At 51.2% G+C, this 23,812-nt stretch overlaps 1 protein-coding gene across 1 annotated transcript in view; it reads left to right on the forward strand.

Moving 5' to 3' along the window:
* The window catches only part of LAMA5 (laminin subunit alpha 5), a 176,169-nt gene that overhangs the window by 120,656 nt on the left and 31,701 nt on the right, over positions 1 to 23,812 (forward strand). Inside the window, exons 24-47 of the mRNA XM_030533556.1 lie at positions 1,522 to 1,664; positions 1,769 to 1,875; positions 2,843 to 2,996; positions 3,507 to 3,667; positions 4,408 to 4,516; positions 6,486 to 6,583; positions 7,076 to 7,277; positions 7,781 to 7,907; positions 9,247 to 9,386; positions 10,319 to 10,434; positions 11,106 to 11,317; positions 12,252 to 12,456; positions 12,723 to 12,867; positions 13,436 to 13,576; positions 14,150 to 14,311; positions 14,569 to 14,670; positions 14,769 to 14,852; positions 16,162 to 16,392; positions 16,978 to 17,091; positions 17,471 to 17,598; positions 18,998 to 19,078; positions 19,780 to 19,994; positions 20,604 to 20,704; positions 21,349 to 21,529. Coding sequence (XP_030389416.1) covers positions 1,522 to 1,664; positions 1,769 to 1,875; positions 2,843 to 2,996; positions 3,507 to 3,667; positions 4,408 to 4,516; positions 6,486 to 6,583; positions 7,076 to 7,277; positions 7,781 to 7,907; positions 9,247 to 9,386; positions 10,319 to 10,434; positions 11,106 to 11,317; positions 12,252 to 12,456; positions 12,723 to 12,867; positions 13,436 to 13,576; positions 14,150 to 14,311; positions 14,569 to 14,670; positions 14,769 to 14,852; positions 16,162 to 16,392; positions 16,978 to 17,091; positions 17,471 to 17,598; positions 18,998 to 19,078; positions 19,780 to 19,994; positions 20,604 to 20,704; positions 21,349 to 21,529 — 3,459 coding nt within the window. The remainder of the gene's footprint in view (positions 1 to 1,521; positions 1,665 to 1,768; positions 1,876 to 2,842; positions 2,997 to 3,506; positions 3,668 to 4,407; positions 4,517 to 6,485; positions 6,584 to 7,075; positions 7,278 to 7,780; positions 7,908 to 9,246; positions 9,387 to 10,318; positions 10,435 to 11,105; positions 11,318 to 12,251; positions 12,457 to 12,722; positions 12,868 to 13,435; positions 13,577 to 14,149; positions 14,312 to 14,568; positions 14,671 to 14,768; positions 14,853 to 16,161; positions 16,393 to 16,977; positions 17,092 to 17,470; positions 17,599 to 18,997; positions 19,079 to 19,779; positions 19,995 to 20,603; positions 20,705 to 21,348; positions 21,530 to 23,812) is intronic.

Below are 23,812 nucleotides of genomic sequence, written 5' to 3' on the forward strand. Positions count from 1 at the left end.
GTACGTATAATGCTCCCAGAGAGGGAGGAGGTTTCTTAATTCTCTAATGTTTGATGTAATGGTCTGAGATCCTGGGATGAAAGATGACATTGAATAGAAAATATTGTTATTTATTTGGAGCTGCTGGGCTGGCACAGAAGAAACTGTTGCTTTACCTTGTAAAGTGAGCAGCTGGAGGATATATGCAGGGCCTGATGTGCCCAGGTGTTGCTTTAAAAAAAGGAAGCAAGCGGCTGGATAATTATACGACCAGTTATGTTTCTACACAGGAAAGTTAAAGAGAAAGGTCATCCACTCACATGCTGCCAGGTGTAATCTGATTACAGCATAGGTCAGGAAGGATTACAGCTGGCTTGCTGTATAACGCTGTGGCTTTTTTCCCTTCCTTGGACGCTTCAGGTATTTACTAGTGCAGGAGGCATATTCCCAGCCTGGTGGACTGATGAGTGGACCCAGCACAGCAGCCCCTTTGCTAAGCCATGTAGTTTCCAAAACATGGTCCCATCATTCTGTGTGGAAGGGGCTGCCAATGTTAAGACCAGAGGCCTACAAGCAAGTTAGTCCCTTGCAGTGTTCCGTGTGGCAAGCATCTAACCCTTTCGCTCCCTGACAGCTCCAAATGTAAGGTTCAGGAATCTAGGGTCCGATCTTGAGTTAATTGTGCTGTCCATGTATTGGATGCGGCTAAACAGTCGAAGTAGTAGCATGCTCCTTCGCCCTACCCTTGCTCACCCCTGCTGCGTGTCGTGCTGTAAATGTACCTCACAAAGACAGAGGAACGCGTGTGTGAAATTCGCAGCCTCTTGCCTCAGCTCATCTGCCCCCCATGCAGACCGGCACATCTGCTCATTTCATGTGTTTAAAAAAACCCTGACCCTGTAAACTAGCCAGTGGCCATTCTGACACTAGGTGCCATGCTGTGATCACACTCAAAGATCATTTTTTTTAAATGTCAATGGAGCGTCAGTTTAGCCAACAGATTTCAGTGGGAGAAGGATGGGGCCTGAAATCCAGGTGAAGGCTGTTGCATTAAATTGCCCTCTAAGCTCCGGCTGCAGAATGTCTGTTGCTGTGGTTGGTGGGGAAAGGCAGGAGGGTCTCTGAGTTTGCAGCAAGACATTCTCCAATATGTATAGGGTATCTGATTGCTTCTTGTCACTTGTCTTCAAAGAATTTCATAGTCAATAAGTTCTCTCTGTCTCTAGCTGGCGGGATGCTGTTGGGTGTGGGCTATTCATCGCTGGATGAGAGCTACAGATTAGCAATAACAGTGGGGCAGTCAGTTATTTTTTTATTCCACTGAGAAGATTCTGCTTGGGGGGTATTTCTGTTGTTTGATGTGGGACCTCGGTGCATCCGCAATGGATGCTGTTCGAAAGACTAAACCAGGCTTCCACAGAGCCACGTTTACAGAGCCACTTCTCTGCCTGTATCCACCGTGCTTGCTGCCCGTTGCGCGGTATCCCCTCAGAGCCACCCGAGCTTATGCTTTCTCACAATCTCTTGTCCTTCCCGCCCCAGGTACTGAGCAGACCAAGCAGATCATCTTCGCTCCCAGCACCGAACCGGCTTTTGTCACCGTCCCTCAGAACAGCTTCGGGGAGCCCTTTGTGCTGAACCCCAGCGTGTGGTCGCTGATCGTTGAGGCAGAGGGCATACTGCTGGTAAGGCCCTTCTCTTTCTCCCTCCCCCAAGGAAAGCTCTCGCAGTTTCCCGAGGAACAGAGTCACACTGAACTTGTCCCCCTTCTTCTCCACCCCCGTTCTAGGACTATCTGGTTTTGCTCCCCAGTTCGTACTATGAAGCGCCCATACTGCAGCTGAAGGTCACAGAGGCGTGTACCTACAGCCCAGCCCCTGAGCAAGCCAGTCAGAAGTAAGGAACTCCATTCCTCTCTTTGTCTGTGATCTGTGTCATATGGGGGTCTTCCCAGCTCTCTGGCACTAATGAACCGGTAGAGTGCCCCCTTCTGTGCAGGGCTGCATTCCCATTCAGTCAGCAGCTGCTCACTGTGGGGGAGCCACCAGGGATCTCCCCTCACCTGGGGAACCTGGGCAAACGGGGGTAGGGGCTCTTGAAAGAAGTCAGCCAAAGCAGCTAACTACCCCAGGACCCCTGTGGTGCCTCTCGCCTGCCATTCAGGCCAGTGGAGGAGCGCTGTGTTCACAAGAGTCTGCAGGTCTTCGGGGGGTGAGGGTGGCTGGGTGGGGAGAGGTTTTCACAGTGACAATGGAACATAACAAACAGGGGCAGCTAAAGTCTGAGGCTGAATGGCTTCCTCTACCTAATGGCAGGGCCCCACCCAGTCTCACTGGAGACACCATAGGATTTTGGAGCGGGCATTGCACTGGTGGGAGGGACGCCTAGGTCATTGGATTGCTCAAAGGGTTAGTACTGGGGGCGCTGCCCCGTTTCCCGCTAGCCTTGATAGATAGCCCCGGAATGTTGTTAGCAATAAGCAGCGTTCGCTGGCCAACATGAAATGAACTGCCAGCCTCTTCAGTGCCTAATGGGCAGGTCTCCATATCTCATGCACCACCTTCCCCCTGGCCTCTCTGCAGAGACCACCAGCCAGGGCTGAATGGACTGATTTCCCAGTCTGCCCCTAAAAGTGGACCCTCCCAGAGAGATCTGAGGCACTTGAACAGCACAGCGTGGGGATGGGGGGAGGAGAGGAAAGGCGGATTTTCACTGCCGTGGCCAGTGAAATACAAACTCTTGTTCCATCCAAGGCCAGGATGCTCTCATGAGCAGCGGATCCCTTGCTTTGCTCACCGGGACCTGGGCTGGACAAGACAACGCTAACAACAGAACTTCACAAATTCTTTCCTAACATTTCTAGCTGCCTCTTGTACAAGTACCTGTCTGTGGACAGCTTCCCCTCTGCGTCTGGAGGAGACATGGTGTGCCGGCTGGACAACAGCTTACCCAGGCCCTGTCCCATGGTGCCCATCACCCCATCACACCCGCAGATGGCACTGTGCAGCGGCAGTGACGTGAGTAGCTCATTTATTTCACCCTTCAGCCCTGTGAGACCAAAGGCTGTCCCCTTGAGAGACCTTGTACTTTAAATATCCTGGGACAGCTATTCCAGAAACTCGCCCACACCCACTCTGTTCCTCCTGCAGCTCATCAAGTGTGTGTGTGTGTGTGTGTGCGCTGCTCACCCATGTAGTCACCCCTGCAAACTCTGCCCTGAGTGTGTAAGTGGTGGGGGGAGGGATGTGCTCGTGCTGGGATTTTAAAACAAGCCTTCTTAGCCTGTCCATACAGCAATACATCGAAACCTGTGCACCTAAGAATCTCACTGATGTAGTCCCCAGCAGAAGGCTTTATGGGGGGGTGGTATGCACCCACTGAGAGCTGTCGCAATGCATCATTTCAGTCCATAGAGCGTCTTGGGTCACGAAGAGGAAAGCTGGTACATAGCACTGGTAATGTGCATGTGCAGTAGGGTGAGGTGAGATGCAGTGTATAACTCTGTCATATTTTCATTTCCCACCCAGGTGGAGGTCCAGCTGCGGCTCGTTGTTCCCCAGCCTGGGAGATACGTGCTGCTGGTGGAATACGCCAACAAGGATGCCATGCAGAGGGCCAGTGTAGCAATAAGCTCCCTGCAATTAGCCACCCAGCAGGGGTCACTCACCTTCCACACATGTGACTACAGGTACGAAGCCAGATCCGAACAAGAGGCTGAACGAAGGGGTAGCTGGAGTGAATATGGTAACGTCCCTCTCCTGCATTGCACAGTGAGGGGACAAGCATTTCTGTTCAGTTGCTTCCTACTTTGTTGCACTGATAACATGTTCAGCCTTGTGCCTCAGAATGAGAATATTGTATCTGGGCACATATGTTAGTGCAGTACCCACCATGGGATCTTGCAACCCCCCTGGAAGTGTAGGCACGTTGTCACTCCCATTCAATAGTGGGGAAAGTGGGACGCGGGCAGCCCAGACCTTCAGAACCCCTTTTGTATGTGCTTACTGCAGCTAGGGCCAATGCACTTGCAAATTTGATGCTTGCTTGTCTCACATGCATTCCCAGTTCTGAAAATCTGGGCCTAAGTGACTTGACGGAATCCCAGTGAGAGGGCGCGGCTGAAAATGGAAGACGAATCCTGTACCTGAGTCGCCTGCTCCAAGTACTAGACAATATTTATGTAACCCACAGACTGAGTGCCTTGTCTGGGAGCTGATCTCATGTTTGACTTCAAACTGTGACCTTAGCAGTAGGAAACAAAGGCTTGGGATATCCTTAGGAAATGCACTCTTGTGACTATCCCGAGCGGGCATTCAAAGACGTACCTCGGCTCTATATAAATATCTTCAAGAATGTCTATCTAGCAAGACAAGAAATGAATGATGGCTCTGCCCGAGGCCGTCCTTGAGTTCTGTTTTTGTCTCGCAGTTTCCTTTGCCGTGGGATAGTCTTAGATTCACAGAATCGCTTGGCAGCTTTTGAACTTACCACAGAGGGAACCATTCGGTTCGCAGCCGATCAAGCCCACTTCTTCCTGGTAAGCCCTCACTACAAAGGACAGCTGTGTGGCATCGCTCAGCTCCAGGTGGTGTGGAAGGAGGAGGCCTAGAACCAGTAGATTCAGGACATAACCTGGAGAATAGGGTGACGTTCCTACGTTAGATCAGTCACTGTGTGGAACTCTGTTTATATCATGAGTAAGGCCGTGAGTCTGTCACATAAGTCACCGATTCCATGATTTCCAGGACCTTTGTGACTTCTGCAGCCTCCTGGTTCTCCTGACCCCAGGGCCGCTGGAACAGCTTGAGTGGCTCCAGGGCCAGCCCCCACAGCAATAGTGGCGCTGTGTCTCGCCCCTCCTCCCTGGCAGTGGTCCCAGGTGTCTTCCCCCCAGCAATGGTGGAGTCCCCGAGCACCAGCGGGCACCTCAGAGCACCCGCCCCCTCGAACAGACAAGATGTAGTCAGGGATATATAATACGAGTCATGGGGCCATGAATTTTTGTTTATTACCTGTGTGTCCATGACTTTTTTACTAAAAATACCCATGACTAAATCTTAGCCTTAATTATGAGCTATCCGATATGGTCGGCTGCTGGCTGGGAGAAGAGGTGACAGGACAACGATGTGGTGAAAAATGTACCATGGGCACTTGGGACTGAGGGAGCAGGAGCGAAAGGAATCTCTTGCGAAACTCTCTTTTATAGGGTCTTTCAGCAATGTGGTAATATGCCTCCTCCATTCTGTCTCATCAGAGCCTGTAGGCTCACTTTGCAGAGCATAGAGGGATTCAGTGTAGATGTTAGGTCCTAAGTGACCCTAAGGGATTGTCTACACAGTTGGTGAGTGCACAGCAAGCTGGGGTGTAAATCTCCAGGGTACTAACTGGCCGTGCACTAAGTGGCCGTGTGGACCCTCCTGCCGCTCACTGAAAGTTCTCTATGTGCTTTGGCAATGATAGGTCAGAGTGCAGTGCAGGGTCCACACACAAATTAGTACATGGCTGGCTAGTGCGCTGTAGAGTCACATGCTGGCTTGCTGCGCACTAAGGCTCTCTGTGGACAACCCTCAGTCTCATTTTCAGAAGAGATTTAAGCACTTGAGTCCCATTGATGTTCAGTAACACTTAGGCTCCTCTTTTGAGAATGAGACTAAGTGTCATTGAAAGTCGGTAGGACTCCGTGCCTTCTGAAAATGGGACTTAATCATGTAGGAGCTAAACATCTACATTGAATTCCCCTATACTCTGCAAAGTGGGCCAACATGCTCTGATGAGATACCATGGAAGGGGACATACTGCCAAAGTCACTTCTGAAAATGGGATGTAAGCTCTGAATCAGTGGTTCTCAATTGGGTACATGTATCCTTGAGGGGTTCGCAAAGGCCTTCCAGTGGGTACATCAACTCATCTAGATATTTGCCTAGTTTTACAACAGGCTACAGAAAAAGCACTAGTGAAGTCAGTACAAACTAAAATTCCATACAGACACTGACTTGTTTATGCTGCTCTATATACTATACGCTGAAATGGAAGTATAATGTGTATATTCCAATTGATTTATTTTATAATTTTATGGTAAAAATGAGAGAGTCAGCAGTTGTTCAGTAACAATGTGCTGGGACGCTTTTTTGTATTTTTATGTCTGGTTTTGTAAGCAAAGAGTTTTTTAAGTGAGGTGAAACTTGGGGGTACACAAGAAAATCAGACTCCTGAAAGGGGTACGGTAGTCTGGAATGGTTGAGAGCCACTGCTCTGAATCATCTGGAGGCATATACAAATCTTGCCATAGAGCAGTTGAATGCAGACACATTTGGCTTCTGCCCTCCACCAAACAAAGGGTCCCTACACCACTGGTCTTCACCAAAAGTGAAGTGTCTATGAGGGGATCTTTAGAGTATTCAGCCTGATCTTTGGGGGTGGGGAGTGAGGGTAAAGGAGCCTATCTAGGCTTGAAGTAGCAGAAGGTTTAGTTTTACCACTCTTCTCTTTCCTTCCTGCTGCTGTAGTATAAAGTGTACCTGATACCTTATGGACAATTCACCATGGAATTTGTTGAGCCAAAGGTTCACTGCATCAGCCTGCATGGCACCTTCTCACCCTCCAGGTAACGAGGTGCATGATTTCTCTACGCACTTTACCTAGGAGAGTGAATATTATCCCCATTTTAAAGATGGAGGCACAGAGAGGTGAAGTGTCCGGCCCACTTGAGCCAGTGGCAGAGTTAGGATTAGAACCCAGCTCTCCAGTCCTGTGTTTTCACCTCTAGACTAGATGGCCTCCCTTATGGGATATACTCTGTGTGTTGCTCCACTGAAATAGCCTTCCTGAGACTTGTTCACGTGCCATGACATCAATTCAGTATGTTCACATTCCTACTCTTGTTCATCACTTACCACTAAGTTAGATGAACAAGATTCCGCTCCCTTCCCCGGTGCTACATATGGTAGAGGACTCCCTGCAAAGGCTCCTTCCTTGCCACAGCCTGCTTTGTACTCTGGATCGATATTATGGGCGAGTCTGTCTCCTGCCAGAGCTCATAGTTCTGTCTTTCCACTGCCAGCCATCCCATGTGTTGTGTTTTCTTTCTCTGGTGCAGTAGTTCCTGCATCCCATCAAGGTTTATGAAGCTCTCTCAGTCCATTGTCCTGGAAGCAGGCCAGGCTCTGTCAATCCCTCCAGACTTTCCCTTGACTCACGTCTTCACAGTCGCTCCGACTGGCATCCCAACTGAGCCTTTGCCTCGGCCTCCGACTGCAGTGGACTCCTCAGCCGAGCTCATACTCCTGCAGCCTTCCCAGGTAATGAAGACTGGAGCTGGGCTTTTCCTCTCCGTGGCAATAGGATTGTGATGTCAGAAGACTGCACCGTATGCATGCAATTGCTCTGTGCAAGTCTCAGCAAAGCAGTGGAATGACTCCATTCGTGCAATGGCATCTGTGGCTTTCCCTTCCATCTTCGTTAACCACGACACAGTTGTGCTTTCATCTGGGCTTCTCCAGTGTTTTAATTCTGTGGATCACTTGATAATCCACATGGACCCTCCTCCCCACCCAGTCCTGAGAGCTGCTGCCTTAAAGTAACCGAGCTTGGTGGTTCTGGGAGAATGGAGGGGCTAACTTTGATTGTCACATACACAAGGGAGACTGAATCCCCAGTGGTGCAAAGCAGAGAAATCACTCTCCTACTGGCGTGCTGAAAGGGATGTGATGTTGGTGCATTGCAGAGGGATGGGGATTGCACTGGAAGAGGAATGTGCATGTTAACCCTGATTTCTTCTCTTTGCTCCTGTCTTCTGGGCCAGGCTGCTGCTGTATTTAACAGTCGGATCCAGACGCTGGGTCGCTATGCTTTCATCATGCACTATTACCAGCCCAACCACCCCACATTCCCCGTGGAAGTGTTAATCAACGGTGGGCGGATTTGGCAAGGTGAGCGGAGTTAGGAGTAGGGAGAGGCTCCTGGGACTGAGGGACATGGGGAAAGTGATCTGAAAACTCCTACGAGAGATCCATGATCAAAAGGAGGTTCCTGGAGGAAGGCAGAGTGTCAAGGGCATCCAAACTGCCTCTTCCTCCTAGCCGGGACCCTGGCAGCAGCTGTGTGAGAAATGTCCCAAAGGGGATAGAGATCTGATCTGAGCACTAAAAGGCTCTTTAACCTGGTGGAAACAGGCAGAATAAGAACCAGCAGCTGGAAGTTAAAGCCAGATAGAGTCAAATTTGAAGTGAGGCACAAATTTTTAACATTGGGGGTGATTAACTGTTGGAACTAACTACCCAGGGGAGTGGTGGATTCTCCATCTCTTGAAGTCTTCAGATCCACACTGGATGCCTTTCTGGAAAATATGCTTTGGCCAAACAGAGGTTATTGGGTTCAGTATTGGAGTAACTGGGTGAAATTCTGTGATGGCCTGTGCTACACAGGTTAGATTAGATAATCTAATGGTCCCTTTTGTCCTGAAAATCTGTAAGTCTATGAATCTAGCTCTTCCACTGGACCACCTGTATCCGTTTTCCCGTATATGAGCTGGCTGCAGCAAAGGGAGAACCAATGGGCACTGGTGCTTTCAGTTACTGCAGCAGACTCTAGGAAGGTGAAACAAAGGCCAACCGTTGAAACTTGGTTGTATAAAGTGAGGCATGTAAATCCGCAGTTAGGCAGGTCTCTTTAATGATATGTCTTTCAGAGGTGCCAAGTCCTGAAGCTCCCATTCACTTCAGTGGGAGCCGCGTGGGCTCAGCTGTTGAGGGACCTAACTTCAAATTGACCTTGGCCTTATACAGTGGGCCCCTGGGGATGGTGTCCAGCTGCGCAGTGTTTCCATTTCCACCACTGAGCAGCACTGATTTTACGAAGTCCGGGCAGAGGGGAAGATTTGCAGTAGGTTTTGCATGATGCTTTACCCAGCAATGGAAGGGCAAGCGTGTGGCGCTCACACCAACACACACACCACACTCTGGGCAGGCTCTTGTGAAACTCAACCCCTTCCCTGGTGACTGCCTTTATTCATCGTCCTCAGGGTCTTCACTCAGACCACAAAGCCCTGAAGCGGGCGTTGCCTCGGAACATGGCAGCGTTGACTTGGCCTTGGTTGCCTCCCAAGCTGGCTGAGTCAGTGTCTGAGACACAAGCACCACAAAATAGGCCACTTGGGGGAGAGTTGGTGTGTGCCACAGCTGGCTGCCTGGGCTTTGCTTTGGATGAACTGGAGGACAGCTGGCTGGGATGGAGGCAGCTGGGGGGCTGATGTCTCTTTTGGCCTTTCAGGCCAGGCCAAGGCTGCTTTCTGCCCACATGGATATGGTTGTCGGAGCGTGGTGGTTTCCGAGAACCAGGTCATCCTGGACGTTACGGATAATGAGCTGACGGTGATTGTTCGTGTGCCAGCAGGCCGGCAGCTGTGGCTGGTAAGTATGTAGTTGAAAGGCTCCCCTCACCTGCAGGACCTGGTTCCATCCCTGTGGCAGCAATAGGAGCAGGATTATAACCTTGGATTTCCAGACCATTTGCTGTGGGATAGTGGCAGGGAACGTTTCACACCATTTCCCCATTTCTGAGCCATCCTGCTAAGTTACATCCCCAATGTCGGGAAATGTTGCATTGTAGCTTAGAGGGCAGGTTCGGTGGAACCCATCACTAATAGGCCACTAGGAACTATGATATGACATTGCCACACTTAATGGGTAGCCTTCCTAATAGAGAGGGGAGAAGACCAAGCTTAAATAAGCTGCTTCAGACTGTCAGATGACAGCCTGCAAAGGCCAGGAAGAAATTCCCTTCCTACCCTGGCCGCAACCTTGAGCAGTCAGTTTGGTGCGCTGTCGTGATGATATTTTGCACTTTTGCAGAATTGGTTTCATGCACTATTGTGATAATAGTTTGCACTTGCACTGCCTCTTTCATCCAAGGATCTCTAGAGACAGAGGCAGGTAAGCATTATCCCAGTCATCCAGATTGGGAAACTTAGGTACAGAGCTCTTAAAGAATCCACCAGAGGCCACAATGCAAGTCAGCAGGTGAGCTGGAAACAGAAGTCCGGTGTCCTGGTACAGCACTTGGTGGGTCTTTTGCTTGCCTCAACCACATTGGGTATTGGCTGTTGCCTGTGGCGGAACACTGGGCCACATGGACCAGTTGTCTTCTCAAAAGACAAGCGCTTTGAAGTGCTTCATCATATCCCAGCTGCTGAGACGCCAGTCCTTCCTCAATAGATGCTCAGGCAGCTGAGTGAGCTGACTGGCTGCATGCACTGCTTGTGGTTCTCTTTGGATTACCTAAACCATTGCAGGGAGGAAGCACTAAACGGTAGGGCGTGGCTGGTTGTTTTGTCTTGCTGCAGGATTACATCCTGGTGGTGCCTGAAGACAGCTACAGCTCCCATTATCTGCTGGAGGAACCCCTGGACAAATCCTACGAGTTTATCAGCAGCTGTGGAGTCAATAGTTTCTACATCAAGTGAGATCCTTGGCTTTAAAGGGACTCTGTTCTGCTGCCCAATGGCTTTGCATTCTCGATGGAACAGAAACAGTAGAGTATAAGCCATTGCTGGGAAACTGCATCCTGCTAGGACACTGGAATTGTCTGCTTTAATTGCTTTCCTTCTCTTGGCCACGCCCAGTTAATAAATAAATAATAAATCTGCTGGGTTTTTCAGTAGTTGGGTTCCATTTTGCTCTGATTCACACTCATTTGGGGTAGTTTGATGCCAGGGACCCTGGGGGACTTAAATGACACAACTCCCAAGTTAATATTGGTTAAAATCTTGGTTTTAGCTTAAGCAGATGAGTCTCCTTCACTGGTATCTAAAGGAGTATTCAAAGGTCCTTAATGCCCTAATATAGAACCTGAACAGTACTGAGTGCCCTCGACTCCTGCTGACTTCACTAGTGGTTGAGGGTGCCCGGCACCTCTCGTGAGCAGCCTATAGACCATCTGGGAAGGTAGTGGTGGGATTGGGAGTGCCCTGGTGTTGAGGCATCTCATTTAAAGCAAGTTTGTCCTTTGGAGATTTGTCATTCCTTGGAAACCTAACCTTGCCTTGGAGAAAGTACCTGCAGGGGAAATCAGCCCTGAGGATGGTCTAAGAGAGCCCAGCCCAGGAACCTCTTTCCTTTCTTTCTTTGCAGTCCTACCACGTCGTCCAAGTTCTGCAGGGACTCTGCCATCTCACTCTCTCTGTTCTACAACAATGGAGCTCAGCCCTGCCGCTGCCACGAGGCAGGGGCCATCGGGGGCCAGTGCGAGCTCTTTGGTGGGCAGTGTGCTTGCAAATCCAACATCATCGGCCGAGAGTGTTCCCGGTGTGCCACTGGTTACTGGGGCTTCCCCAACTGTAGGCGTGAGTTACCTGTTCTGTGTTTCGGGAGGAAAGCTCTGCTCCTCTCAGCTCTGAGGGGTTTGATTGCTGCTGGGGGCCAGATGCCTGTCCTGTAGGCCTTGAAAATGGCTGACGAGGATAACCCGGTTTTCTACCTCCTTATGGGAGTCGAAGGTTCCAGGAGATTTTCCCTATGAAGTTTGTACTGAGAGGGGTCGGGGAGAGGGGGAGTTAAACAGCAGTGCAGCTCATAGCACTATTTACATGCTCTGGAAGTGTGTGCGCTAAAGATCCTCTCCAACACCATCCAGCACTTCCCCATCACCGTTCCTCTCAAGTAACCCGAGGTTCCCAGTGCATTTGTGTAGTTTAAAGATTCACCTCATCCAGGACACACCTTCTTTACTAATCCCGTGGTTTGTTAAGATGGGTTTCATGGGGTTGTTTATGGACACTTTTACTGCCAGCCTCAAACCTGGCTTCTGGTTCTCCATGCCCATTTCTGCAGTTAGCAAATACAGATCAGTGTGCACATGTAAACTCTAAGTCTGGGGCTAAATGTGGTCCTCATTCTCTGCCCATCACTGGTGATTGTCAATGTTTAGTAACACAAAAGAAAACCAGACTTCTCTGTGTCTTCCAGCTTTGCATTTCAGTCAGTACCAGCCCACTTAAATTCCTGTTCACAAGCTCTGTGACAAACACAGAGAAGCCCTGGCACCAAGTACTGGATTACCCTGGTGGATCCCATTGGAGTGGGCATTGGTGTTTGAACAGGCAATGCCAAGGTGCTGTTCTAAGGCTGGTTCCAATGCCAGCTTTTCAGATGGGCAGAGCACAAGTTCCCCTGCACCCGCTTTTATCCATTTGCAACCTTGGTGTTGCTTAGGCTTTGTTTTATCACGGGGTTCTTACTGCTTCCCCAATGAACTCGGCTGCTTCCTTTCTCTTGCAGCTTGTGACTGTGGGACCCGCCTGTGCGATGAAGTGACGGGGCAATGCATCTGCCCGCCGCATACCATCAAGCCGGAGTGCGTTGTCTGTGAGCCCCAGACCTTTGGCTGCCACGCCTTGATTGGCTGTGAGGACTGCAATTGTTCACGTACAGGAGTGCAAGAACTGGCGGAGCCAGGCTGCGACATGGACAGTGGCCAATGCAGGTGAGGAACAATGACGGGGCCATGGTTGCATAGAGGATATGTGCCGGCAGCAGCACTGGGATCATTAGCTTAGACATCTGGCTTTATGGAGCGCCATGGGGTGTGTTAGCAGGTTGGGAAGGGAGGGGAAAGTAACAACCCACTGGTATCAGTGTTGTGTTCCAGGAATATAGAGCAACAAAACTACTCGCATGGGAGCTTATTAGGAATTAGAGAGCAGCAGAAGGCCAAGTACCTTAATTCCATTGCTGCTGTTTCCTATCTAGGTGCAAACCCAATATAATAGGACGGCGATGTGATGTCTGCGCCCCTGGCTACTACCATTACCCACACTGCCGGAGGTGTTACTGTCATCAGGCAGGGACGGAAGTGAGCGTGTGTGATCCGGTCACTGGGCAGTGTCACTGCAAGGTCAGTCTAGTTACCGCACTCTGGTGATGCTTGCCTGGCCAATTTAATTCTCCTGCTCTAACAACGTGACCTGGTTGGTCTTGGGAGAGCAGACATGGAGAGATGGAGACCAGGTAGTGCCTAGCGCATGGCATCCTGTGTGCTCTGTAGGGAATGCCCCTCGGCTTCATGGCACACTTGGACCTTTGATTCCCAAGAGCCTCTGTCTGCAGCAGAAATTGGATTGGAAGTGTCCGTGACGAGAAGGCCTTTTGCTGCAGCACCACTGGAGAATAACTCAGCTCTTCAGTGACCAGATGACAATCTGCTCCTCTGGGTGGTGCTCCCAGCCCTGGCTGGGCACAGGAGTGCTTTGGCAAGTGCGGGGGAGTTGCGTTTTGACAGTGAGCGGGGGTTAATGGCTGATGAGAGGTTTGCGCAAACGTGCAGGTGAATGGAATAACGGCATCGTTTCACAGCCCCTCGGCAGTGTTTTGATAACTGCTGGAGCAGTGTGCCAACCTTCTCCGCGCTCTTATAGCACTTATAGGGGAAACTCAGCACATCTCATAGTTCATTTTTCTTCCAGGAAAATGTGGAGGGTGTGAGGTGTGACCAGTGCCGCCTGGGGACCTTCTCTTTGGATGCAAACAACCCCAAGGGCTGCACCAGGTGTTTCTGCTTTGGAGCGACCGATCGCTGCCATAGTGCAGAGAAGTACCGAGTGGAGGTGAATGGAGGGCTGGGGTTTGGGGACCTCGGTGGTCCTTTCCTCTCTGTTCAGTGGGATTCTGTTCCTCTCAGCCCCCCAGGTGGTTTCTTTCTCCTGCTCTGCGCTAGGCCTGTACATCTGTGGGATATCCCGGAGCACTTAGGGCTGGGTTTAACCACCTTAATACACACGTTCAGCCTCCTCAGCTGAGCCCCAGGATCCTTTGCCTTTGGGAGGTCCTGATGCTTTACAGAAGGTGCCACGAGAATCCCTATGGAGTGGGAGTTCATGCCAATAGTTCTGAGGTTGCAAATAAGTTGAGCAAATCAGCTTCTCTAGAAGCAAAGGAACAGAATTGGAGAATGATTGGGATCCCACTGGCCTCTTCTCGGCACCCCGTTTTATAGTGTGTGACCCCTATATTGAGAGTCGCTGTCCTGGAGTAACAGTAACTGAAATTCCAAGGCCCGTTCTGCAGCTCCCACCCTGTCCCACATGCCCCGAAGGCGCACGAATGCAGAGACATTCACTGCAGCGCATGTGGGGTGCTCTCGGAAAACAGGCCTACAGCTCTCTTTTGCTCTCTCCTAGTTCATCAACATGAATGGGTGGGTGTTACTGAGCGGAGACCGCCAAGAAGTGGCCACCTCCCTGAGACTAGAGGAGCAGCTCATTCATGCTGACCTGAAGAACGTTCCCGAGGCCTATCAGGAGCTCTACTGGCACGCACCCAGCTCTTACCTTGGAGATCGGGTAAGAGAGAACACACCCAGCCACGGTCCCTGCATGCTTATTCCTTGCATTTGTTAAGGTGATGAAGCAAACGCTGTCACATGCCACCCGGATCTTTACTGAGCCTCAGCCTAATGGCCTGCATTATGCCATTGCCCGTCAGTTGAATTTAGCAGGGGTGTATCTGAGTGTGCTCACCAGCCGTGCACCTCCATAATATGTCACTTAGCTGAGTGGTGATAAGTGTCTTCTGCCTGTGTTGTTTGGCTCTCCCCTAGGTGTCCTCCTATGGCGGATACCTGCGGTATGAGCTTCGCTCAGACACCAGAAGGGGCGATGTGTTCATTCCCATGGAGCCCCGCCCGGATGTCATCCTCAAGGTACAGCCTCAGAAACCCTTTGCCCCTTGTGCGAGGGGTTCAGGGATAAATGGTGCTTCCAGCTAGTGACTTACAGGACATCTTTGTACCTCCCCCAGGGGAACCAAATGAGCATCATGTTTCTGGAAGGCACTTCCCCTTCCCCTGGAGAGGTACATGAAGGACGGCTGCAGCTCATGGAGGTGAGTTCGAAGGGACAGACAGCGCGAGGCCTAGAGCCCCGAGAACCAAATGTTGTTCCTCTGTACTGTGGACTGCAGCCATGGCAGCTTTTTAGTGTGTCCTTGGAATTTGGTGCAGTCTGTGACTGCCTCAGAACCTGGAACCCTTGTGTGTCACTAGGGTCATCCCAGAGAGAGAGAGTCTCTGTGGGGATGTGTTGGAGACACATTCAGGTGCATGCTCCAGGAAAGCAGGAAGAGTAGCAAGATGGTCTAGAGGAGAGGGCATTAGAGACTGGTTCAGTTCCTAGCTCTGCTGCAGACTCCTAATGTGACCTTGGGTGAGTCACTTAATGAGCCCTGAACCTTAGTTCCCAAGGTGAATAGTGCTTCCTAGTGGTGTGGTGAGGACAAAATCCATTTATCCTTGTTTGGTGCTCAGATGCTGCAGTGGTAGAGGCCATCCAGACAGAGGGAGGGTTGCCTTGAGTGCAGATGCTACAGGGCTAGTACCTTTAAATGTTGCCTATTGCTGGTAATTCTCACTCTTAACATTTTCATTTTGTTTGCATGCTCAGAAATTTCTGTTATAAATTCCATACAGTTTCTGGGACTTTAAGAGCCAGGTCCTGTCTGCCTTGTGGGGATGTAAAAGGGTTAAATGTTCAGCCTGTCATCCTTGTTTGCAGGTGCATTTTTTTGTGCTGACACATTTGCCTCCAGATGCATCCATGTCTTTGAGCGGGAGGGGAATCACAGGAGTGCATGTTGGCCCTGGCATGCCAAACTGAGAGCACTAGTGTGAACTGAGTTGGCAGTAGGGAGATGGACCTTGTGAAAATTCAGGCCTGATGCTCCCATGGCAGCCTTTGTTACAATAAGGATTTGCAGTGATGTCCTGGACCAAACGTTCCCCTCCACAGGTGCTGTTGTATTGTGCATTAGGTGGCTTCTGCCCTGCACCCAAGAGAAGCTGCAAGTATGTGGCTTGTGAAGCTCGTGTGCATCTCTGGAGATGGAAGGCACTGCGTGAATGGTAGCTCTTCCTCAGGCACATAGACAGATTTTCCCGGTGCTTGTTGGGGATGGGGCATGGGCAGAGAATTGGCTGGAATTTCCAGATAGAATATTACAGCGGAGACAGAAGTGGGCAGTCTCAAAGCTGCAGACAAGTGAAGAGTCTTTGGGCTATTGTATGGATAAGCCCCCCAGGGACGAGGGGGTTCGTTTAGCTGGATGATTGACTGAAATATCTCCAAAGGGGCAGACTCAGAAATGCAGGGCTTGCACTTACTGCATGGTAACACCAGAGCTGCTCTCTCTTCGCCAGGGTAACTTCAGACACACGCAGACGCACAACCCAGTGTCCAGGGAAGAGCTGATGATGGTGCTGGCCAACCTAGAGCAGCTGCAGATCCGAGCGCTCTTCTCCCAGCTCGCCTCATCAGTGTATCTGCGTCAGGTGGTCCTGGAGACTGTGACGGAGATCAGCGGGGGCATCCGAGCCAGCAACGTGGAACTGTGCATGTGTCCGGCCAATTACAGGGGAGATTCCTGCCAGGTAGGGGGAAGAGGTGAAGTGCTCTGGCCAGGCTGAAGTGGAATTGTAGGATGCATGTGAGAGCCGAGCACGTCCCCCACGGCCGTTGCACTCAGCAGCGAGGTTTGGATGTGCCCCGTTGTATGTTAGAATTCAGGGAAAATTCTAGAGCACGAGTTTCCTGCGCCAATCCCTGGTGTGCAGCTCTTTAATGACAACTTGACTTGCACCTGCCAGCATCCCAAAATTGCACTGAACTACACAGTACATGTGTTCCATCTCCTGCTATTGCCCATGTGCTCAGCTTTATTTGCTGTGAGATCTGCATGAGCTAGAATTTTGGGTAGTGGGCTACTGGGGAGCTTGCTCAGGGGTCCAATGCAAGCACTAGATACATACCTGAAAGCCTTAAATAAAGTCTTTCTGCCTAGCTAGCTGGCTCATGTTGATTGTGGGGGCAAGATTGTAACTAAAAAATCTTGGACATTGTCCCTTTTAATCTATTTTATGTCTTGAAACCCGGTGGTATTTATGGAAGGTAGTTACACTAGTATGCTAGCTCTGCCTAACCATGTTCGTTCCATGTGTCTCTTCTTCTCTCATTAGGAATGTGCTCCAGGTTATTACAGAGACACCAAGGGTCTCTTCTTGGGAAAATGTGTTCCCTGTCATTGCAACGGCCACTCAGATCAGTGCCTCCCAGGATCTGGAATATGCATCGTAAGTAGCTAGCCCATGAAATAATCAGAGTACAATGTGTGCTGTTCCTCACTAGCTGACTAAAAGGTCCCTCCCATACACAGTGACCAAGTTATGAGATTACCAAACTACTGTCTTGATCACCGAAAATCTTCATGTGCCATTTCAAGGGGATTTATTTATTTACTTCAAGTCAGTTTAGGATGAGCAGACTGGGTGTGCAGGGGAAGAGAAAATGATTTAGGCATCCAGATGTGTGAGGGGGAGGAGTCTGTTCTAACCCACCCCTTTGGAACAACAGTCCCTTCCTTGATTAGGCCATCGTAATCCTCCAGAAAACCGTGGTGTTGAGTGCTTCCCTAGAGAAATACTGAACGTGTTGTCTGTCTTGTCCTTGCAGAACTGCCAACACAACACGGAGGGAGATCGCTGTGAGCGATGCAAAGATGGGTATGTCGGTAACTTCTCCCTCGATGGGCCATTGCAGTGCATGGGATGTCCATGTCCTCTTTCAGTTGCTTCCAACAAGTAAGCATCTTCTGTGAAGTTCTTTCTCCTGATTTTTTTCCTCATTCACAAAGTAGTCTGATTTCTTCCCTGATCCTGAGGGAGTTTTTTCTGGCTGCCAGGAGAAATGCACTGCCACATCATAGAATTTTTCCAGTTCGTTCTTTCCTGTTTTGGCTGCTTACCAAGGAAAGAGGACGCTGCTCCCCTTTTTATTAATGCTAATAATGATGGGATAGTCCATGGAGGGAGGAGAAAGACCCACAGCTCTGATGTGACTAGTGCAGCCAGCAAGAGTATTTTCTTTCTGAAGGAAATATTAGTAATTTCTAAAAGTGTGAAGTATCAGAGGGTAGCCGTGTTAGTCTGGATCTGTAAAAGCAGCAAAGAATCCTGTGGCACCTTATAGACTAAAAAGTGTGAAGATATTAGTCACCAAATGTAAACATCGGTTTGTATTGATTTGGCTAATTTAGTACCTAAACCAGTTAAAAGTTCCAGTATTAGCACCATTTCCCCCAAGTCAGCATATCTCATGTTGAGATTTCAAAATAACAAGTTTCAAAGTGGTTTTGCGATTCCGTTCTTGTGTGATTCTCTCGTGGGCTAGATGTTCTGCACTGGCATTTCACTCATGGAAACTGGGCTGTCCTTAGTCCCTGACTCCACCGCGTCTAACTTAACACTAGCCCAAAGGCAGGACCAATGCTAACTCTAGCCAAGGGCCACCTGCCAGGCCATATGTTGGAATTCCCCAGCCCTGGTCCCAAGGCCAACCCTGCGCCAGTGCGTCCCACTGTTCCAGCCCTGAACCCTCCTGTAGGGACGAGAACTGGCCACCTCACTGACTAGCCTGGGGGTACAAACCAATGAAACAACTACACATATCCCAAAGGCCACAATCCTAGCTCGGGGAGCTCCACTAGCCCCAAACCTACCCTGGGGCCCCTGTTAGCCTGAGGCCTAACTCTAACCTGCGGAGGCCTATTGGCCTCAACCGGAACCCAAACCAGGGGTGTAATACACACCCCAACCTTCACCTGGCACCTACTGCCAGCCCCAACGCTAACCCTCTACCCTGGAAGTACCTACTGGCCCAGCCTTCTGCCTAACCTGGGGAACCATACCAGCCCCAACCATCGTCCTGTCCTTGTACCTGTTGCCAACCCCAGCACTAAACATTTCCATAGCCTGTGTCACAAATCACTCTTGACACAAGCCCTTGCCCTACTACAGATCCAAACCCAGACAAGAGCCCATGCCCATGAGCTGATCCCGACCCCATTCCCTTTTCTACAGCCATAAACCACTCCCAGCCCTCACGCAACCCCTACCTGAATGACAAGAGCTCCCGTCGCCCTGGTACCAGGTGTCGTTCTTCAGAGTAAAATAACCTTTGACGTTTGTCCCGTGTTACCAGCTTTGCCGTTGGATGTGTCCATAAGGGCTCCACCATGCAGTGTCTCTGCAAGCCAGGCTATGCCGGAGCCATGTGTGAACGGTAAGGGCCTGGTAATTACAGGAGGGCAGGACCAGGGGCTGCGGGGTGTTTCTTTTTCAGAGTGCAGCTGTTGCTTTGGCAGAAGAGAAGTTTCCATAGTGACGAAAATAAAATTAGAAGCCCCAGCTATGTTAGTACAAGAGGCTGAGGAGAAAGAGAATGATCTGAGCTGTGAATTCTCTCTGTTGTGGCTTTGGCTTCTGTTGTTTTGCAGAAGGGGCATAAAATACCAGCTGAGATTGCAAGGCAATGCCTTTCCAAATCCAGCACCTGGTCCTGGTGGCTCCCAGGACCAGGAGGAGCTGGGCCCACTTGATTGCTTATACGCTGTTTCTTTGTACATCAGTGTGGGCTCAGCGTACAGCTGGGATATGTCCTATTACTGACTTCGTTACTGGCATAGGGTGCCATCTTGGCCAAGTTCCCACAGCAGTCGTTGCCTTGATTACCCACCTGTAAAGCAGGAACAGGGACACTTCATGTGAGGCTTGATTAGTGACCGTGAAGTGCTTTGAGTGGAAGGTGCTGTGGGAGTCCAAAACACTGTGCTAATTAGTAGCTCTAACTATGGTGTAGTCGGTAGTTGTGCAGCATTTCATTGGGAGCTGAGGGGAGTGTGTGCGTGTGTGTCGGGGGACGCTTGGTAACGTTAGCATGGTTGTTGCTTTAGCTCCCTTTTAACCCCTGCTATATTTTTAAAGGTGTGCCCCAGGTTACTATGGCAACCCCTTAGTGATCGGCAGTTCCTGCCAGCCATGTGACTGCAGTGAGAACACGGATCCCAACATGTTGTTCAGTGACTGTGACTCTCTGACGGGCGCCTGCACAGGATGTATGTACAACACGGCCGGGCCCCGGTGTGAAGTGTGTGCCCCAGGGTACCACGGAGACGCAGTGGTGGCAAAGAACTGCACAAGTAAGTGTGGCACCGAGCTGGGGCCAGCTTGCAAATGCATTTTGGGGGCAGTGTGTCACGGCTGTGTGCAGTTAGCCAGCCTGCAGGCACAGCTGTGGTCATCGCCTGGGTAGGTTCTTACAAAGCCAGTAGCCTGGTCTCCTGGCTTTCAGAGGGTACGTTGATTAAAAGTAAGAGTAACAAAACAACCCTCTTTAGCAGGCATTTAAAAATTGCACACAGGCAGTAAAGCTCTGACACTGCAGCAGCCTCATCAGTAATAACAGCTAGCGATATTAACCAAATTATTATTTCTGTGTTTGGGTGGGTTTGCATAGTACATTTCTAACGTTACAGGGCCCTGCCATAGGGAACACATGGTAAAATCCAAGACACTGGTCCTGCAAACTGCTGGTCACATAAATAGGTCTTACTCCAGCAGGCAATCATGTGAATAAGGGTTGGCAGGATCAGTCCCCACATATGAGAGAATGAAGGCGACCAGTGAACTCCCCCAGTCGACAGGATTTCCCCCCAACACACTATCCAATCCACCAGAAACGGGGGGGTCAGAGTGCCTGGCTGATCCTTTCAAGTTGTCAGGTAAATGGGCGTGTTTCTTCCTGGCAGGGTGTAACTGTTTGCCGTGCGGGACTGAGTTGTGTGACCCCAGAACTGGCCGATGTCTCTGTAAACCTGGAGTGACAGGTCAGCACTGCGACTGCTGTCAGGTAAAATGAATCATGGGTTCCCCCCACACGCACTGTGACGGCTCCATCACTATACGCTTGGCTGATGCTGAGTCACTGCACACCAGCTCCACTCTTCTGTAGCCTGCCCTCCCGTTAGGAGCCCACTGCAGTTCCTGGGCAGAGACAGGAGGATAATTGCTGCTGTGCGGCAGATGGCTGAGTGATGGGATGCTATTTCTGCCTACACCAGGCAGATACCTAACAATAAAGGTCAATCTCTAAAGAACCTGGCTATGAAATGATGGGAGGAATGGGTGTTAACTGCAGCTTTGATGCTTGTAGGAAAAAGGTAATTAACCCTAGGGTGAATTTCGGGGATCCGAACTCCCCATCTGGAGTAAGCAGACACCAGGCAAGCTTACGGACACAGCGCTGCCAGTGCATCTCTATCTTGGTGCTATTGTGCAACCTTCCCATTGGTCCAACATTTTGCCATATTGTGTGTTAATTTTGTGCTAAGAAATGCCTCTGGGAATTAAGTTGAGACTGTGGATCACATTTCAGCTCTGGCCAGAGTGACTGTGAAGCTGTGTGTCTCTCTGGAAATGAAAAGCTAACATGTCCTCCAATTGCCTCCCCTTCCTGTGTGTGCTAGCATGCTGATTACCCACGTTTTTTCCTAGGATGGGTACTACGGCTACCGTGACTGCTCTGGCTGTCGAAAGTGTGACTGCGACATTGGATCCATAGGCACCAGCTGCCACGCTGAGACTGGTCAATGTAGCTGCCAGCCCGGGGTGACTGGTCTTCGATGTCAGCAGTGTGCGCCAGGCTACTGGGGGCTCAGCAAGCATGGCTGCACAAGTGAGTTTCTTCGCTACTGGTAAATCTCATAGAAGAAATATCTGGACATCTCTGTGCTGCTCTGCTGCAGTGCCGAAGGACTGTGTTAGATGCTTAGCATGCATCCACTCCCTTCTCACCACGGATACAGGGATGTTGTGTTTTACATCACCTCCGTGGTGCTACAACTAGAGAGTCCCCCAACAGCGTTCCAGCTTTGAGAGCAAAGAAGCCACCATAATCCCATGGAGGCTTTTAATCGTTATTTGTCATTTAGATCGTAACAATAAAGATAAAATGTGCCAAAGTGTTGTCTGGCCACTTGGCATCACCTAGCAAAGGGCTCGGTTTTAAAAGAAAATGGTAGGCTGCAAGAATGCGATTGTCCTTTCTACCCCTTCAGTTTGCACCAGCAGTCAGCACAGTTACTTGAGCTGAGCAGGTAAGTGCTCGAGTTGCTAAATAAAATCATGTGCATGTGCAGCAACCCATCCAGCTGAAGAAAACTCCCAGCAATCCCTTATGCAGACTAGGCATGCAATTGCAACCTGAAGTTCTTCTTCGAGTGATTGCTCATATCCATTCCAGTTAGGTGTACGCGCCGCGCGTGCACATTCGTCGGAAAACTTTTACCCTAGCAACTCAGTGGGCCGGCAGGTCGCCCCCTAGAGTGGCGCCACCATGGCGCTCCATATATACTCCCGCCGGCCCACCCGCTCCTCAGTTCCTTCTTACCGCCCGTGTCGGTCGTTGGAACAGTGGAGCGCGGCTTAGCTGACCTCCACTTCCCTAGCTACTCGTTTTCTCGTATATAATTATGCAGTTATAACACTTTTATATATATATTTGTATGGTTAGTTTAGTTAGCGGGGTTCAGGAAGTAGCCCCTTCCATGAGCCCAGTGCCGGAGCCATGCATGGCTCACCGGGTTTTAAAAAGGGGCCCGGCTTGCCAGAAGCCGCGGCCGAAGAGAGATCTACATGACTCCTGTTGAAGTGCCTCAGGGAATCACACTTGACAGATAAGTGCCCCATTTGCAAGGCTTTTAAGCCGAGAACAAAAAGGTGCGGGACTTTCACTTACCCCTCCACCTTGGGCGCGGAGCGATGTTCAAGCGGCGGGCAGAAGCGCCTCCTCGGCACCGGACCCCGCCGGTACCACCAAGGCCTTTCGGCACCGACCGTCGCCGGCACCGATGTCGACTCGGCACCGCTCCCTTCTTCCGAGGTCGAGAGAGTCTACGATTCCTGCTGGTGCCTGGCGGCTCCCCGGCACGCGCCGTGGTTGAGCCCCCTGCTCCCGCTACTTCCCTGCCACCTGCATCGCAGCCAGAGAGCTCGCCTCAGTTGCGTTATCCGGCACCGTCACCTGCAGAGGCACCGATGACTTCGGCTCCGTCGATTCCAGTCCCCCAGGACCAGGGAATCCGCTGCCTGGCAGCTCCCCGGCTCGCGCCGTGGTAGAGCTTACTGCTCCTGCTGCTTCTGTGCCAGCTGCACCACAGCTAGACAGCTCGTCTAAGATGGCTCGCCCGGCACCGACGACGTCGGCACCGTCGATCCCGGTCCCACGAGGGCCGTAGAATCCGGTGCCTGACGGCTCCCCGGCACGCGCCGTGGTTGAGCGTATTGCTCCTGCTGCTTCCGTGCCAGCGGCACCGCAGCCAGAGAGCTCGTCTACTCGGATCGCCCGGCGCTGACACCTGCTACGACACCGATGACGTCGTCACCGTCGATCCCGGTCCCACAAGGGCCGTAGAATCCGGTGCCTGACGGCTCCCCGGCACGCGCCGTGGTTGAGCGTATTGCTCCTGCTGCTTCCGTGCCAGCGGCACCGCAGCCAGAGGGCTCGTCTACGTCGGATCGCCCAGCACCGACACCTGCTGCGGCACCGATGGCGTCGGCACCGTCGATCCCGGTCCCACACGGGCCGTAGAATCCGGTGCCTGACGGCTCCCCGGCACGCGCCGTGGTTGAGCGTATTGCTCCTGCTGCTTCCGTGCCAGCGGCACCGCAGCCAGAGGGCTCGTCTAAGTCGGATCGCCCGGCACCGACACCTGCTGCGGCACCGATGGCGTCGGCACCGTCGATCCCGGTCCCACACGGGCCGTAGAATCCGGTGCCTGACGGCTCCCCGGCACGCGCCGTGGTTGAGCGTATTGCTCCTGCTGCTTCCGTGCCAACGGCACCGCAGCCAGAGAGCTCGTCTACGTCGGATCGCCCGGCACCGACACCTGCTGCGGCACCGATGACGTCGGCACCGTCGATCCCGGTCCCGCAAGAGCCGTAGTATCCGGTGCCTGAC

This window comes from Gopherus evgoodei, chromosome 14 (genome assembly GCF_007399415.2).
Source record: "Gopherus evgoodei ecotype Sinaloan lineage chromosome 14, rGopEvg1_v1.p, whole genome shotgun sequence".
Classification (NCBI taxonomy): Eukaryota; Metazoa; Chordata; order Testudines; family Testudinidae; genus Gopherus; species Gopherus evgoodei.